General features: G+C 35.2%; 1 protein-coding gene across 1 annotated transcript in view; it reads right to left on the reverse strand.

Moving 5' to 3' along the window:
* Positions 1–19,288, reverse strand: part of LOC145276726 (leucine-rich repeat serine/threonine-protein kinase 2-like) — a 338,716-nt gene that overhangs the window by 286,783 nt on the left and 32,645 nt on the right. Inside the window, exons 5-8 of the mRNA XM_080127947.1 lie at positions 16,746–16,834; positions 12,852–12,995; positions 7,123–7,248; positions 2,991–3,119 (exon numbers count right to left, since the gene is read on the reverse strand). Of these exons, the coding sequence (XP_079984073.1) occupies positions 2,991–3,119; positions 7,123–7,248; positions 12,852–12,995; positions 16,746–16,834 (488 nt within the window). The remainder of the gene's footprint in view (positions 1–2,990; positions 3,120–7,122; positions 7,249–12,851; positions 12,996–16,745; positions 16,835–19,288) is intronic.

Raw genomic sequence — 19,288 nt, forward strand, 5'->3', positions numbered from 1 at the left:
TACATATCCCTACAGAAAATAATCTAATGGGGTTAAATCACACGAATGAGGTGGCCAGTTGACAGGTCCATTTCATGAAATTATTTGTTCATCAAATGTTTCTCTCAGTAAATGGATCATAGCATTTGCAATTTGCGAACGTAGCTCGGGTGTCAGTCTTTTCATGATAAATTGCCAAATCAAGATGAACTCGAAATAATCGACAGTTGTCAAATCTGCAATTAAAGAAATTAGAGTTGCCAATTTAAAGTTCACCACCTCTAAAAACACCCTGTATAAAATAAATCGATTTTTTTTTCAGTTAACGAGAACAGTTAAAATATCTTCTGCAAAAAAAAAAAAATAATAAAAGGCACTCTTAAATATTTTATACTAATCCGTGGGAACCGATTCTAACATTATGTAACAAAAAGCACAAATTATTAGTAATCTAATCCAATCCAGACCGGTATCAGCAAATTGTCACTGCAACAAAATATGATATATAGCAGTTTGAACAACGTACACCCTCTCCACATAAATAAGCACTACCGAAAACAATTCGTGGGAGAAAATAAACATATTTAACTGTTCATACTCACACATCAGTAGAGCTGAACACGTGCTGGAAATATTTCAACTGAAATATTTCTTGATTCACTTAGTCTTTGTGAAATTTCATGTATCTTTTGTAAAGAGAATTTATATAACGACAGCCTCTAAGGGTTTCCTTGAGGTTAGGGAATAATCAAAAGTCACAGGAAGCAAGGTCTGCACTATAGGGAGGGTGAGAAACTGTCTTATGACGACGTTTTTATTTCTGATCTTCTCTGAGCACCTTTGAGACAAAATTTGCACAAGTCTTCCACATCTTCAGTTACTCATGATACATTGTGTGTACAGTTCCCACACTGACATCAAACTGTGCACTTATTGTCTCTATACAAACACGATGAGTCCTTATCCATAAAATTCTTTATTTGGCCAATCAATTTTGGTTTTCTGACTTCTTTACTTCTCCTGCACCTCTCATCATCCCTTACAGACTTCTTGCCTTTTTGAATCCCTTATGCCACTCAAAAACTAATGTCACCCCCACTCCTTCACCAGTCGGTTGAGGATGATCGTCGACCTCCGAACCCTTCCACTGCCGGTGATAATTCTTGGCCGTCTAAAGTTACTGGTATGGGGAAGTGACCGAATTATCGGTTGATTGTCTAGATATATATCCTGGACCAATTCGTTGTGTACCCTCTTAATGACGAACGTCGTCGAAAGAGAGCCGTGGATTTTTAGTGTAGTAAAAGAAAACAGGATAAAACAATTCTGCACACAAATATATTTTCAAATCAAAAGTACAGTTCTTATAATTCTTTCAGAGTCCTGAAGGAAGCGATGTGTTATTATTCTAAGAATATGGTCGAAGGGGTCAGCTTGTAACCTTGTGAAGTGTCCGTCTCTGGGTATCTGAAGAAATTTGTTTTAAGTCAAAACCCCGCTCTGCTCTGACTTTCTGTGTTATCTCTATCTGTCCATCTGAGAGTCTGTCTTCTGCGCATTCCCCCGTATCTCTCTAACTTGTTGATATATATATAAACATTCATGTTCGCCCTCTGAACATCACACGGGTATTATTTCTCTTTGTTTAGAAATTCTGCTCTTAGTCCATAATCTGAATCATCATTTCTAAAAATAAAACAATCGCTTGCTTCAAAGATCTGATCGAACTCAAATAAACAGTTAGTAAATGCAGTTTCTCTTTTAACCTTTAACACACAGAGTTCTCGTGATTCTTAAATAAACAACTTGACACCAAGTGGTTTTGTCTTTCTTCCTAACGGGGGGAGGGCATTAACCTCCCCACACCCTTCGTTACATTAATACTCCATTCATGTAAGATAATCCAAAAGCAGTCTGAAGCATTCCATGCATGATGGTGGTATTTTTTCCAAGTTAAAAACAGAATTTTATTTTATATCCTTCTTCTAAAGTGTCCTCACGTCCAGATTGCATTTTTGAAATTCACTACTTGTGACAATCAGACTTTAGTAGGTTGTATTCCAAGTCCTGCTGTAGCTGTTCATTTGAGCCTGAAATCATAAAAATTATTCAGTCATTTCATAAGATGTATAGCAATAACATACTGAACTTTGAACAGTTTATGACAATTTTTAATGCCTGTAAAAAAAAGTCTGGAAACTTATTGAAAGCACCTGGTATTAACTAGAATTTGTCAGAGAGGGATTATGGTTTACAGATATTGATACTCTAACTTAACAACACCTATAAAACGAGCTAGAAAGTTACTTACGCCTATACAAGGCCACAATTCGCCCATGTATGGAGTATTTTTGTCACATCTGGGCTGGTGCATCTGCTACTAGTCTCTCACTCCTGGACAGTGTTTAAAAGAAAGTCACCAGAGAGAGAGAGAGAGAGAGAGAGAGAGACAGAGAGACAGAGAGAGAGAGAGAGAGAGATCCACATAAAATATTGTTTCGCTGTATCACAGCTCATCAGTGCAGCTAGACAAACATCTACCTCAAGCCAGGATTGAAAGTCTACAGTTGGTGCTTCTAACCGTTATGCTATTCGGCTGCTACTATGATAGGCATGTGAATTAACAATGTTCAAACATTGTCTAAACGCCTAAGCTCCATTTGTTTACACAAAAGAGCATCACTTAATACACTGATGGTAGTTTGTCTATCACTTCCCAATATGCTCAACCCAATATATATATATATATATATATATATATATATATATATATATATATATATATATATATATATACACACACACACACACACACACACATATATATAATATATATATATAATATATATATCGGAGCGTTTCATTTATTTATCTGCTAAAACGTTAAAGAATTTTAAAATTACTTTATGATTAAGAGAAATAAATACTAAAGAAAATAAGAAAAATGATGTGACTAGATTTTTCAAGCTTGCTCTCGGGCAACGCGGAGTTTAATTTTAAATAAAGATTACCTTGATTATTCATGTTAACAAAAATGTTTAATACGAGGTCCAGAATTTTCTCTGAGGCCATGTCGTCAGCTGCATAACGTTGAAAGACTTTGTGAAGATCGTTCGTCAATAATCTCGTTCTGTGTTTTTCTGAAAATATCAAAGTAACATTCATTTTATAGTGCAAGAAAGTGGTAGAGACTGAGTAGCATATGCACCCTGTACACCCCCCTTTTCATTACCCCTCCCCCTTTTATATAGCAATAGTCCAATAGTTATATCTACTTTCTATTATAAGACGCATGTTGATTTTATACAAAACATCTGGTGCCTATACATAAAAAGACAAACAGTTGTAAAGTCCTGTTGGGGGACGGTTATTATACAATGCGACACAATGGAGTATGTAAATATCTCCACTGGACAATCTGTAAAAACCTGAATATCCAATGTAGTAACAAATCTTGGGAACATGTTTACCAGAAAGAACAGTTGGAAATAAGTCATACACCATCCACTATGACTACGAAATTCATACAGCTACATACCTAGAAAATGGGGCTATTAAGCATGACATAATGATATGGGAACGAGAAGGAAAATGTAGCAACCCTAGTTGAAGTCAGCGCCGCTAATGATGCTGGCGTTAACAGAGCAGAGAGGGAGAAAACAACAAAATACCAAGGACTTATGTACGACGTGAAAAGAAACTGGAATCTTAAGAAGATAGCAATCATACAAGTCATTATAGAAGCAACCGGGCTAATGAAAAAGAATTTCAAAAACTATATGGCGAATGTACTCGGTGAACCAAGTGCAAAAGAAATACAAACAATAGCATTTAATGGGATGGTTAGAATCGTAAAAGGATCTCTTAGTTGGAGTAACTAAACTAATGGGAAAATGTTTGGCATCCGGTAGAATACCCCATCCCCAGCAAAAAATAAAGTGATAAGAAAATTAAAGCAAAAGGGGAAAAACCACATTCTTGTGAAGTGTGTGGATATTTTGTTCTTATAAATGTTAAAGCATTCTTAGAAGTACATGACACTAAAATATTGTTGGGTGCAAAAATAATGTCGTTTTTTTGGCGTTCAACATCATAACTCCTTTCATCATAAACTTTATTAATCAAAATAAGAAACATTAAAATCGACACATTTTTGCCAACGAGAAACAAGTTTATTAATCTCATTAGCATGGAAATCCGGAGTTCTGGAAGCGATGAAGTCATTGGAGGCTGTTTCGACATCATCTCGGCTATTGAAACTTTTTTTGTGCAGGAAGTTATCGAGATGCTTGAAAAAGTGATAATCGGTGGGCGAGAGATCTGGTGAATATGGCGGATGAGGCAGAGTCTTGTAGCCTGATTCGTTCAGCTTCTGCAGGGTCAGTTGAGCAACATGTGGGTGAGCGTTGTTATGGAGGAGAATTGGCCCCTTCATATTGACCATATATGTTGACCATATATGTTGGGACTTCTGGTGTATTTCATCAATTTGTCAGCAGTACTTCTCCACCGTAATTGTTTCGCCCAGATTCAAGAAGCTGTGATGGATAAGACCGGTCACAGACAACCAAACAATCACCATAACCTTTTTTTGGTGCAATTTCGGCTTCAGGAAGTGTTATGGAGCTTCTCCGGCATCCAACCACTGTGCTGAACATCGCCGGTTGTCATAGAGGATCCACTTCTCATCACACGTCACAATCCGCTCAAGAAATGGATCGTTTTTGTTGCACAGAAGGAGCATAGAAGACACCTCAAAACGATGATTTTTTTTTATTATCGTTCAATTCATGCGACACCCATTAACAACATTTTTGGACTTCCCTATTTGCTTTAAATGGCGAACGACTGTTGAGTGGTCAACCTCGAGTTCAATAGCAACTTCTCATGGGGTTTTGCAAGATCAGCTTCAATTAAGACTTTTAAATGTTTGTTATCACCTGCCATAGGTCGGCTGCGATTGTCTTCATCTTTTAGGTTCTCATCACCATAGCGAAATTTCTTGAATTACCATTGTGCCACACATTTGTTAGTAATTCCTGGGCCAAATGCATCATTGATATCATGAGCTGTCTTGGCAGCTTTTCGGTCTAGTTTGAATTGGAACAAGAAAATTGTGCAGATTTAAATTTTGTCATTGCTGTTGAAAAGGCTGCAAAAAAATTGATGAAGAGATTGAGAACAATAACGAATAACACGATTCGATAGAGCAAAAACGCGCTTCAAAATGATATATAACATGGCTATATATATCAATTAATTAATTCAGAAATCATATATAAAAGTAACATATGTGAGAAAACGATATTGTTTTTGCACCTACCTAATAATGACAACAAACCATCTACTTGTTGGCCAGTTGTGCACAAATCCCGAGAGCAATAGGAGCTTTCTGTCATGTCTGAAAGCGACACAATGTTCAACAAACGAGGTCAGAGATGCGCTGCTACATAACTCATGCTCTCTACTAATCCAAGCTATGACAACAGGACCATTGCCAGCACCCGCAAAATGTAAATTCGGACGGTTCAATGCTTGAGGGCACAGATCAATGAAGTTTCCGGCCATGGTTATGGTCTTTGGTATGGTTCTAAGTAAGAGCTACATCATGCCACCTCACATTTTCAAAGTCAGCTTGAAAGTCTATACCAAAGTATACCTGGATGTGCTGAATGTGGTAATCCTCTGGTGCAATCAGGTGGCTACTAGCAGACTCTGGGTGTGGTAGTATGACTCAGCGCCTGCTCACAAGTCCAAAGAGACCCAGGCTTGGCTTCAGAAGTTTTGCTACGATTTGACCCTTCTTTCACTAAACTCCCTTCTCCCTTGATCTGAATCCGCTGGACTGTTTCGTTTGGTCAACATCGAGAACATCACCAACATGACCTCCCACAACACAAAAGCCAGCCTGATTGCCGTCATCCATCAAGTATTTACCGAGCTCCCACCAGCGCTTGTGGAAAAGGCTTGCTCCTAGTTCCAGACCCGTATCGAGGCAGTTATTGATGCTGAAGGCGGCTACATTGAATAGATGTCAGCTCTACTACATGAAAATTTACCTGAATTGATTTTTTCAATGAAAGTTTTAAAATAAAGCTGTAGTGTTGCTTTTCTTTAGGGCGACAATTTTATTGTTGCACCTTGTATTCTTATTTTTGGATGTAGTATTTGACCTTTTTTAGATGCGTCCTGTTGAACTCGAGAATCTTTATATTGTACTCAGAAATCTGGACTAAATTTATTTAATTGTTCTAGTTCCGTCAGAATTCTTAAATAATTTTTATTTTATTCTGAGTCAGTATCGTATAAAGTGAAGATTCGGTCTTCAACCCTAAAACCACCTATCATGTTTAACTGATTATTACTTAACAACTTTATACATGGAAAAGTTGTCTATATACTAATAAAACTCTAGATATTGTTACCTGTTTATCCTAGGATGTCACAAAATGATGACACCATTCATCAAATCAGAGAGAAAGAGACAAAGATAAAAAGATAGTCATGAGTCGTTTACTTAAAAAAAAAAATCGTTAAAATTGAACACGTATTATGCCGCAATGTTTCTATTTATTTGTCTCCCCACAAGGGCAGATTTAGACACAAGATAGGCTTTTAATGTGACAAAAATCCAGCTGCCCAAAAAGGGAATTCTGGACCGGAACAAAAATAAAAGTTGCTTCGATCTGGAAGGATCTCTTCTTTGCTGACCGATAAAAAAAAAAAAAAAAAAAAAAAAAAAATCAAGTGTAACATCAGAACAAACACCACACTTTGTTCCTAGACATTTTGCACGCCTTCCTTGCTTTTCTTATCACTTTGTTTTTGCTGGGGATGGGGCATTTTACCGGATGCCAAACATTCTCCCATTAGTTTAGTTATTCCAACTTAGAGATCTTTTAAAGATTCTAACTGTCTCCATAAGTGCTATTGTTTGTATTTCTCTTGCACTTGGTTCACCGGGTATATTCGAGAGATAGTTTTTGAGGTTCTTCTTCATTAGCCCGGTTGCTCCTATAATGCCAGGTATGATTGATACCTTCTTAAGATTCCAATGTGTTTACAGCTTTACAAAAATGTGCTCTGTTAGCAGCGTTCCGAAATCCCCTCCTACCTACGTTATTTTCTACTAATTTTACTCACCGTGTTTTGATATAAGAAGATAAATTGGCAAGATGGCTTCTATGAGATCACGATTCCATCCTTCTCGGTTACAAAATCCAGGAAGCTTTGGGATCATGTCGGCAAAGTGATTCAACAAAGAGGGATCTAGGTAAATAGAAACAAAACAAACACCATTTTTAACATTACATTTTTAACAATACATTTTTAACAATACATTTTTAACGATCAACCATCATTTTTAAAAATATATTTTTAACAATCAATCACCATTTTTAACAATACATTTTTAACAATCAATCACCATTTTTAACAAGACATTTTTAACAGTACATTTTTAACAATCAATCATCATTTTTAACAATACATTTTTAACAATCAATCACTATTTTTAACATTACATTTTTAACAATACATTTTAACAATTAATCATCATTTTTCACAATCCATTTTTAACAATACATCGCCATTTTTGATATTACATTTTTGACAATACATTTTTAACAATACATTTTTAACGATCAATCATCATTTTTAACAATATATTTTTAACAATCAATCACCATTTTTAACAATACATTTTTAACAATCAATCACCATTTTTAACAAGACATTTTTAACAATACATTTTTAACAATCAATCATCATTTTTAACAATACATTTTTAACAATCAATCACCATTTTTAACATTATATTTTTAACAATACATTTTTAACAATTAATCATCATTTTTAACAATTAATCATCATTTTAACAATACATTTTTAACAATACATCGCCATTTTTAACATTACATTTTTGACAATACATTTTTAACAATCAATCATCATTTTTAACAATACATTTTTAACAATACATCATCGTTTTTAACAATACATCACCGTTAACAATCATGTTTCATATTTGAATTTAAATCTATAATGTTAAGAAAATAATGTCAATGTTGGCCTCTCTTTTTTAATTTAAATGAATTGAAATCGCCTAAATCACAGGTTTAATTCTTCAAAATAAAAACCATTACGATCAACATTTTTTTTCCCTACATAAATTCGCTTCTATATTCGAGTTGCATAAAATTATAACGCTCGTGACCTAAAAAATTTTCTGTCACATCTTTGTGAAGATTTTCTTCCAAAAGTTGTAGCTGAGATGCTAGATGAAGTGGTAGTCGGTGGGAAAGAGGTTTGTCGGATATGGTGGATGATGCAAAAATGTCAAAATCCAATTTGGCAAGCAACCTTAGAGTAATCTGTGATACTTGTGATCGAGTATTGCCACGAAGCACATTTGGTACCTTTTCAGCCGGAAGTGTATACTACTGCTTTCAGTACATTTCTGACGCTACTAGGTAGTGCTTCATTTCGACCCAACTATTAAGCGAATCTTCACTGATTATTATTATAAACTAGCCTGGGTGTATTGTCCAAAAAAAAAAAAAGTGAAAGCAGGCAGGCTCGAACACATGACGCGAAGAAAAGAAAGTGAAAGAAAATCTGATATCTTACCGCTACTTCATGATGCGACCGGAAGTTCGGAGCGTTAAAATTTGGCAAAGTCAATTCAATGGCTTGGAAAAATGGCTCACAAAAAATCGACCCCTCCTTGCAGAAAACTGCCCAGTTGGAGGTGAAGGAATGAATATTTTTGGCCAATTTTTCGATATTTTTCGTCCGAGACGTCAAGCTTCAAAATGATACTGATCTTGTGAAAATCCGTCGCCTCTGTCGAAAGTTTTAGACAGGCATACATACATACATGATGATTGCATGATGATTGCAACGTCTTGTCAGACGAGTGCCACTCCCTCAGACACTTAAAGTCCATGAGCCCAAAAATGACTTTTTTTTTAGTCCTACCGGTGAATTCACACGCTCAAGCAGGCATGACACTGAAGATGGTCATTGAGATCAATTATTACATGCTTCCAGCATTTCAAGCTTCCACACGTCACAACGTTTCCATCGCCACAGGACCACATTTATAGACAAATGCCTGAGGGAGTATCTATACACAGATGATGTTACAGAGTCTTAGCTTTGTATGACAGCTAAGTCTCTCTCTCGGTTCAAAATGTTGTGATCCAGCAACAAGCAAGAGCAAGATAGCCAGCAACAAGTTAAACTGCAGACCAGCTTAATGCAGGTACTGGTCTCCCGCTTTATGGTTTTTTAAATCAGAGATTTGCTTCTCCTAGAAAGGTTGCCTTCAACGTGGCTTACAGGAGTCCTCTCCACCCTAACACATACACAAACACACGGTGCTAGTTGGCCGTTGACCCCGAAAAAGGGTTCATTCATTACATACATACATACATGCATACATACATACATACATACATACATACATACATTTAAACAGACAGGTGAGATTTATATTATAGACTAGCGAGGGATATCTAGCGTTGCCCGGGTGTTTGGAGGTGTTGGGGGGAGTTAAAAAAAAAAGTAAGTATGAGGATCGAACCTGAACCCTTGAGGCAAAGTTGTGAAAAAAAAAAAAAACGTGTGACGTTAACCATTGCCCCAACGCGACATGCTTACGGAAACACGTTTGAATTTATTTAATTACTTGGATTTAGTAGGTGCTCGTTTTAATGAGTTAATGAGGTCAAGTTTGACTGCGGGATAGCATTCATTTACTGCTGAACGCTTTTTTCCCTTCCCCCAAGATGTTATAGGAAAAAGACTAACCCACATGCGGCGAGCGACAAATATTGAATATTTATCTTCCCGAAATTGAGCAAATTAAATAGACAGGCGAGCTTCGTTGTTAACTGTGAGATATTACGATTTATATGTGATATAAAAAGTTTTAAAAAGTTGTGAAGCGAGCGACCGCTTCTCTGAAAGAAGCCTTTTGTAGACACACAGAAAAAGCGAACACACATACATACATACATACATACATTTTCGCTTTTATATTTATAGATGATCCACTGTTCATTCTAAGAGTATAATTTCGATGACAGATAATCTAAAACAGACTTTACACCGTATGTTGGATTATGACCTGTCAGACTATAATATTTTACAAGTAAATCGTATAAAAAAAGGAATGTAGAGGGGAATTTTCTGGTATGATTCAGCATGAAAGATGTAATTCTGCTGTATGACATTGCTCGATCACATTTCTGACATATCACATTTCTGACATATCACATTTCTGACATATCACTTTTCTGACATATTACTTTTCTTACATATCACATTTCTGACATATCATTTTCTGACATATCACATTTCTGACATATCATTTTCTGACATATCACATTTCTGACATATCACATTTCTGACATATCACTTTTCTGACATATCACATTTCTGACATATCACTTTTCTGACATATCACTTTTCTGACATATCACTTTTCTGACATATCACATTTCTGACATATCACATTTCTGACATCACATTTCTGACATATCATTTTCTGACATATCACATTTCTGACATATCACATTTCTGACATATCACTTTTCTGACATATCACTTTTCTGACATATCACATTTCTGACATATCACATTTCTGACATATCACATTTCTGACATATCACTTTTCTGACATATCATTTTCTGACATATCACATTTCTGACATATCACATTTCTGACATATCACTTTTCTGACATATCACATTTCTGACATATCATTTTCTGGAAGCATAACATATTCGCATTGATACATTGAGCCTTGTTAGATCAACGAAGTTAAGCAATGTGGAACCTGGCCAGATGGATGATGGTTTTGGAGTACTAGGGGCTGTATGTCATCTTCTCTTGAGTGAGATATACATGCGGCTGGGAATCGCTTGTGAATGTAATAATACCTGTAAACTTATCGGTTCGACACTTAACATATTTGGCCATAACATTTTTACCTCAGTCAATAACAATCTTCTGGATTGAGTTTTACAGGAGAAAATCTTCACAAAGATGAAAGCAAAAATGTTTTTTTTGTTTTTTTTTTTTTACATGGGGGTCACCACTTATCAAGGCCCGAAGGCCACTCAGGGATAAGGGTTATTGCGTGTACAGTAATCAATGAGATAGTATTTTAGTAATCATTAGTATTGGGGGTGTTTTACTTAAGGGGGCGGTTTGTCAGGAGTTTGTTTATGTTGGAATTGAAGACGTCCAAGTTGTAGTCAGGTGGGAAACAGGCAAGCGGCAGAGAGTTCAACTGGCATGCAGTTCTAAGAAAGAAGCTTTGCTCATGGAATCTACGTTTGGATTTAGGTACAGATAAAGAGTGGGGAAAATTATTGACAGTAGTTTCAGCCAGACGGGTGTTTCTCGTGAAAGATTGGCGAGGGGGGGACGAGGGATTGGAGCTCAGACGAGCACCTGCCATGGAAATAACGATAAAACAAAGACAGGCTCGCAACGTCTCTTCTGTGGGAGAGAGGTTGCAGGGAAGAGAAAAGGGCATCCCCCACTAAACCACGAAGTCTATTTTGTACTCTGTCAAGGCAGGATAGGCTGTTTTTAGCAGCTCCTGCCCAGGTGTGGCAACAGTACTCCATCCTTGGACATACTTGGCTTTTATACAGATAGAGAATTGCATTAGTAGTGAGATATCTTCTGGAGCGGTAGAAGGATCCCACCATTTTCCCAGCGACCCTGGCAACAGATTTGATGTACGTGTTTTGTGAATTACTTGAATTCAAGACTTTAGAATTTTATGCAGCTTCAATGAATGAATTCGCTTTCGTTAAAAGGTGTTCATTATAATGTTTTTTTTGGTGGTGGGGGGGGCGAATTAGTTGAATTAAAGACTTTAGAATTTTATGCAGCTTGAATCAATAAATTCACTTTTGTTAAAAGGTGTTCATTACAATATTATTTTTTTTTTACTTCAAATGAAAAGGTTTAAACCGATTTGTTTGGAGTTAAAGGAACTAACATTATTTTCTTACTAATGTCAAAGTCAATTTGTATGAATCATCGCTTTTGACTAATTCTGTTGTTGGTATTGATTTTATTCTAGAATCAATTGCTTACAGGAAGGAACATGTGAAGATTGCTAGAACCCATAAGTGAAAGGAGGAAACTGACTGTATTCGAACTCGGTGTTAGTGATGGGACGATTCCAATATTTTTCCCTATTTCCTACTAAATTCATGATTCTGATACAATTACCGATTCCGATTCTTTATAAATTTCTACATATTTAACTTTAATGTTGCTTTTTGCCGATTACCGTAAAAACACATGTGAAATGTGCAGATGTTTTCTCAAAAGTGAAAATAAATGGTCAATCGATTTTAGTTTTACTGGTTGTTTAAAATCAATAAATATTTATTATTTTATTTTTACTATAAGCAGAGTTACATTTTCAAATTAAAAAAAAAGACAATTGAAAGAATCGTTCGAAGCATCGGGAAATATTCACAAAAATTTCCGATACCGATTCCAATACCCCCAAAAGTTCCGATTTTTTCAATTCCCAATTCCAATTAATCGTTCCAACACTACTCGGTACACTTAGTCGGCAGTTCACATTGTTATACACTTCAAAACCTTCCCTCACCAACATAAAAAAGTCCATCAAAAAAGTTGGTGTGTTGCTGAGTATATTGAAATCACTTGAATCATTCAAAATGCAACTTCACATCAAAATGATTTAAAATTCCGTAAGTCTCATCCATAACTCAATTGCATTCCCATCATTTATCAATTCTGACGGATGCGGGAAGATGAGGGAAGACATCACTTTTGTTATGAGAAGAGAGAAACCTCGATGCAAACTTACTTGTCTGGAAGATTTGGTAGAGCATGCGAAGTGCTGTGACCTTCGTCTTTACTGAACTTCGAATCGCTACCAAAGTCACAAAGGCAATGTCGAAAATTTCCCTCTGCTGAGTTTCCGAAATCAAGGGGCGTCCATCATTAGTTTCTGTCAAAGAAAAGAAATAGAAATGTTTGTAGTAGTAGTAGTAGTAGTAGCAGTAGTAGTAAGATAAATCATAGTTGAATAGAAAAAATTATTATAGTTTAACTTGCAATGTTGAGACGCAGGAACTGAAATGATGACCCCATTCATTTACACTTCCTTTAACACACACACACACACACACACACATATAATATATATATATATATTTATATATATATAGGGTGACCCCCCACAAAACGGGCCCCAACTCTAATTAGGCCCCGTTTATTAGTGTTTTGTCCGAATTAAATGAAACTTTGGTCATAACTAGGGTCTTTGGCCTTTTGTTCTCCGTTCTACAGCATATGTTCTAGATGGCCTTCATTTAGCTATTGGTTTTGTTTGGGTAACCCTGTATATATATATATATATATATATATATATATATATATTATATATGTATATATATATATATATATATATATATATATATATATATATATATATATATATATATATATATACCTAAGGTACTTAAGCTTTTATGCATTTTTATTCTCATAGCATTTATATGCTGGTTAACATGTCGCAGAATGGATCTTGTAATCTTAAACTTACTTATTAATTGTTTATCTTTTTATTTTTTTATTTTATTTTATTTATCTATATTTTTTCATTTATTAGTAAAAATAGTAACCGTATTATTTTACATTTTTTTTTTTATTGGGGAAGTGGTATTAGCCACTGGACAACCATGTATTTAACAGCTGTCCTGTTTTTAAATCTCGGAAACAGCTACATGGTAAGCAGCTGATGATCCCCGTTTTCTATTTACAAACTTTTAGTTAAGGTTTTCTCTTTTCATCCTTATGTAGTTAAATTCTGTTTTAAAATTGAAGACTTTTGCGAAATCGGCTTATGTAAGTGCTAAGTCTATTTCTAGTTAACAATTTTAGTTGAAGCTTTTTTTTAATTTTTTTTTTCATCCTTATATAAATGAATTCTCTTATGTAGGTGCTTAGTCTGTGATAGGTAAAAATTAATATTTTTTTCTTCCGGGAATTTAAACTGCATTCTTTATTTTTATTTTTGCATTTTTTTTTATTCAAAGCTTCTTTAGAATATATATATATATATATATATATATATATATATATATATATATATATATATATATATAATAATTGTTCTTTTTATGCCTACAGACACTAGTGTTTCATGCTTACGCAATCATCAGTGTAGGATGATGATTTTTGCCAGTCGGGGAAGATTCAAGCCTAACCACAAAGTCACCTTTGACTCCATTTGCTAAGCCTTTACCTCCAGGCCACGATTGGTACGAGAATGAAGGGAAGTAGTAACCAATTAACGCTCAATTTGGGTGCAGATATTTGACAATCCAGAGTATTCTAACGACGGAAGTTGCATTAACGCTAGTTGACTGACACTTAGTTTGTACTTCCCAGACAGTGTCGATCCTTAAGTTTTCTTAAAGGGGCTTGATAGCTATAATTAAATGATAATTATTCTTTTATACCTACAGACGCTAGTGTTTCATGCTTACGCAATCATCAGTGTAAGATGATAATTTGGGACAATTGGGAGATTTGAATATAGCCATGAAGCCACCTTTGACTCCTTTTGGTAAGCCTTTACCTCCAGACAACCAAAAAACTGTATCGAGAATGAAAGGAATTAGTAAACAATAAACATTCAATTTGGGTGCAGATATTAGACAATCGAGAGTGTTCGAATAACGGAAGTTATGAACAGTGCACACACACACACACACACACACACACACACACACACACACACACACACACACATATATATATATATACTAGCAAGGAGACCCGACGTTGCCCGGGATTGAATGATGATCAACGAATATTTCACACTCCTATATTTTTATTGCCATGGAAATCCTTGAAATAGCCCGGGAGGAAGATTCACATGCCTCCATGCAGTAACTTAGTCCAACATATATGAGATTTTACATTGTACTCTACAGAACCTACATTTTATTATATAAAATTATTTTATAGAAACTTCTTTCCAGTTAACGAAAAAAAAAAACATTAAGAAATTTACGTGCAGGGTTTGAACCTCTAGACCAATTCATGCAAAAAAAAAAAAAAAAAAAAAAACATGTAAATTTTCAAATCTTTAATTAAAAAAAATTAAGAATTTTTATGTGCAGAGTCTGAACCTACAGACCACGTCATAAAAAAAAACAAAAAAAAACACGCTATCAACTTACTCACAGTAGTATTTTTATGGCCCGTTGTTCTATCATTAAGCGACGACATGGAAAAAATGGCTTTACCGATGATAGATAAATTAGAATAACGGTTTCGATTATCGATTATCGGTAATTATCGGGGATATTCTGAGACAAAACATAATTAAGATCACTCCCAGACTTATACACTAAAGTTCTGTAAATTTTAAAGAAAATCTGTTTAGCCGTTTAAGAATCTATAAGGAACGAACTCATACATACACACACAGACAAATTTGCATTTATATAATTGTAGATATTAACAATTCACCAAGGTTTGATAGAGTATCATTTTTGATTTATTTACAGATGATGTTGCCCTCATCATAAGAAGCTCAAGAACTGAGGAATCGTTTTGCAAAGACTTGTAATGGTTTTGGATTTACATTTGCATAAAGAAAACTAAAGTTGTGCAAATCAAAGGCGTCAAGCAAACTCCCCCTGTTCATCAATTTCCAACTGTGTCCATAACAATGGATGATAAAAATCTTAAGTGTGTCAAATCGTTCACGTATTTGGGGAGTGCAGTGAACTCGCAATGCACTGTTGGATGATTAAATTGTCAACCGGATAACCAAGGCATTTAATGCCTTTGGGAACGTCTGCCATCGCCTGTGGAATGATAGAAGTATCAAATTAGACACAAATGGCTTAGGCTTATAAATCTGTTGTTCTCTCAACGCTTTTGTTTAGATCTGAAAAAAAAATAACTTATAGAGTTTCACCGGCACTACCGTCTAAAAGAGTTCATCTCCAGCAACAAGTAATAAGCCCACCACTTCTGAAAGGAGGTATTTCCTGAAAGGATGGTCCCTTTAAATACGCATGACTCTTAACAAGCCTCCCTCTCTAACCCTAAATCATGCTGATCACTAGCAGGGCTACCCGGCGTTGCCCGGGACGTATAAAACAATGAGAAAAATGAAGTTACTTTTGAACATATCTATTATTCTTAGGATCAAGGAATTTTTGATGTCTATGTATCATTTGCTATCTCGAGCGGAGCAATACTTTACCTATCCTAGGGCGGGTATTACACATTTATGAAATAATTGTACCTTCCTGATTTACAGCACGCATATGAAAGAATGTTACCTTCACAAGGACGGGTAATGTACAACACGTATTTAAAATAATTTTATCTACCTTCGGACGGGTAATGTAAACACACATATGAAACAATTTAACATACCTTCGACAAGTATTAAACAACATATCTGAAATAATTTCTCTTCCCACCATAAGGCCACCATAATTTTAAGAAAAAGTAAATTATTTTTAGAAGATGGATCATCAGGGTTTCCAAATTAATACGTACACACACACAGACAAATTTGCATTTATATAATTGTAGATATTAACAATTCACCAAGGTTTGATAGAGTATAATTTGTGATTTATTTGTCTTGGTTAATGATTAACCATAAATTTCAACATTACTGGGTTTATTTCCTTCAACAATTCTTAAGTACAAAAAAATAACTTACCAAGCTGCGAAACGATGATCAATAAATTCATTCCATTAATTTGAATAGCTTCGTCTGTGATGTGTTCGTTGATGGCGTTGACAGCCAGCCTGTGTATCAGAAAGCAAAATATGTATATATGAAATCGTCATATTTCATTGCGTAATAAAAGGCGCACAGTCCTAACCGAGCTATGCATGCTGGGAATAAGTTTCTATCAATCACTCCATATTAGAAGAGAAATAAAAGGAGTTTGTAATTTTTTTTTTCATTATTTAATATTTAATTTTACCATAACGTAAATCAATGATTTTAAAATTCAATTTGATTTGATTTATTTTCAATTAATCTTTTATTTATTTATATATCATTATTTTTTTTACTGGAATCCTTTGAGGTGAGTAATTTGTATATTTATTTATTTATTTGCAGACTGTTATCTCATCTTCAGGGTTGTCCTACCCTGTCGAGGTTAACCACCTGAAGAAGGCCAGAGGAATAGTTGACCGAAACGTCATGAAACAACAACAACAACAACAACAACAAAAGCAACAACTATGAAAGATGAGGATAACAGTCCGTAAATAAATGAAATTAATATACAAATTACTCATTCAAAAAAAAAATAAATAAATAAATAAAATAATATATAATACAATCCGGTACGCCCCGATGATGGAAGACCAGATAAGAATGAAAAACTTGGCTTTGTAAGACCAAAAAATCCAACCTTGATTGCCCTTCGGGGCCAATGGTGCAGTGGATAGAGGCGTTGACTCTATACAGTTCTAGGCGAGCATAGTCTGAAGTTAGTGGTTCTAATCCTACCCAAAGTAGGCCAAAGGCTTAGCTGACCAAAACGTAGTGATACAATAATAACTATGGAAGGCAGTGGTTACTGGGGACACAGTTAAGAGTCTCAGCATTTCTATCCCGTTGCAGTTAACCAGGCTAGAGGAATAGTTGGCCGAAACGTAGTGAAACAACAACAGCTATGAAAAATGAAGATAACAGTCCGCAAATAAATAAAATAAATATTTTATTTATTTCATATAATTGCTAAATGTTAAGCAACGTTGATCCCGGTCAGTATTAAATGAGTGACGATTTAGGAATACCAGGTACTGTATGTGTTCTCCACTTATTTTTCTAGTTGTCTTGGACTTCACCTTGACATTTGATTCAAGCAATGCCGATTCAAGAGAGGTGTGATTAAGAACCGTGCAGCACTTACTTCACAATTACAAGCTTCGCCACCTATACAGGTGGTATCCATTGTCTCTCGAGACTGAACAGACACTATGAATGAGTATTATGAGTATTTGTAATACAGTAGAACCCCGGGATTCGGTAGGTCTGGAATACGATTTTATGATTTTTCAGGTTACGATGTGGAATACAATGTTTTTCCGGCATCTGGTTACGGTATTTGCCCCGCCGTGTTATTTATAATGTTATTTGATTATATACATGTGTATTATATATACTATACTGTATTTTATTACTAATTTTGGAATATTTACTGTATAAAATGTTGCTTAGGTCCCGCCATACGGCGATTTCACCCCCCTCCCCGGAATGGATTAATGCCGTATCCCGAGGTTCTACTGTATTGTGTATTTCAGTTATGAGGATTTTGATATTACCATTTCTGTAAACTTGTACTCGAGTAAAAGTACTTTTTGTCTTTAATTTTCTTTAAAAATTGCTTGTTATTATTCACAAGAAAGTGCTTAATCATATCATCCCATGGTGTATGCTGTTCTTCTCCATCTCTTTCTCACAATTTTTTTCTGTTTCTTCTCATCTTTTTGACAATTCATCAACCTTATCTCTCTCTCTCTCTTTCTCTCTCTCTTCCCCCCCTCTCTCTCTCTTTATTTTTCCTCTCTCTCTTTCTTCATTTCTCTCTAACATTCCAAACAAAAGTGCATTATCATAATTATCAACTGACCATTGACTTCTCGAGTGCACGCACACTCTGATAAATATTGTAATCTTACTATAATGCCTGTTAAGCTCCATATTTGACAAACAGAGATAGGGTGGGGGTTAGTTTCGTCCCTAATCATTCTCAAGAGGTCCTATTCAGTGTTTGAATTCAAGGTCATCTATAAATATAAAAGCGAAAATGTGTGTATGTGTGTGTGTTCGCTTTTTCTGTATGTCTACAAAAGGCTTTTTTCAGAGAAGCGGTCGGTCGGTTCACAACTTCTTAAAACTTTTTATATCACATATAAATCGTAATATCTCACAGTTAACAAGGGAGCTCGCCTGTCTATTTAATTTGCTCGACTTCGGGAAGATAAATATTCAACATTTGTCGCTCGCCGCATGTGGGTTAGTCTTTTTCCTATAACATCTTGGGAAAAATAAAAATTTAAAAAAGCGTTCCCGCAGTAAATGAAACTTGACCTCATTAAGTCATTAAAACGTGCACCTGCCAAATCCAAGTAATTAAATGAATTCAAACGTGCTTCCGTTAGCATCTTGCGGTGGCCCAATGGTTAAAACCGTCGCACTCTTTTTTTTTCACACTTTAATTTACAACTTTGCCTCAAAGG

This window comes from Euprymna scolopes, chromosome 1 (genome assembly GCF_053919585.1).
Source record: "Euprymna scolopes isolate OS-2025 chromosome 1, ASM5391958v1, whole genome shotgun sequence".
Lineage (NCBI taxonomy): Eukaryota > Metazoa > Mollusca > Cephalopoda > Sepiida > Sepiolidae > Euprymna > Euprymna scolopes.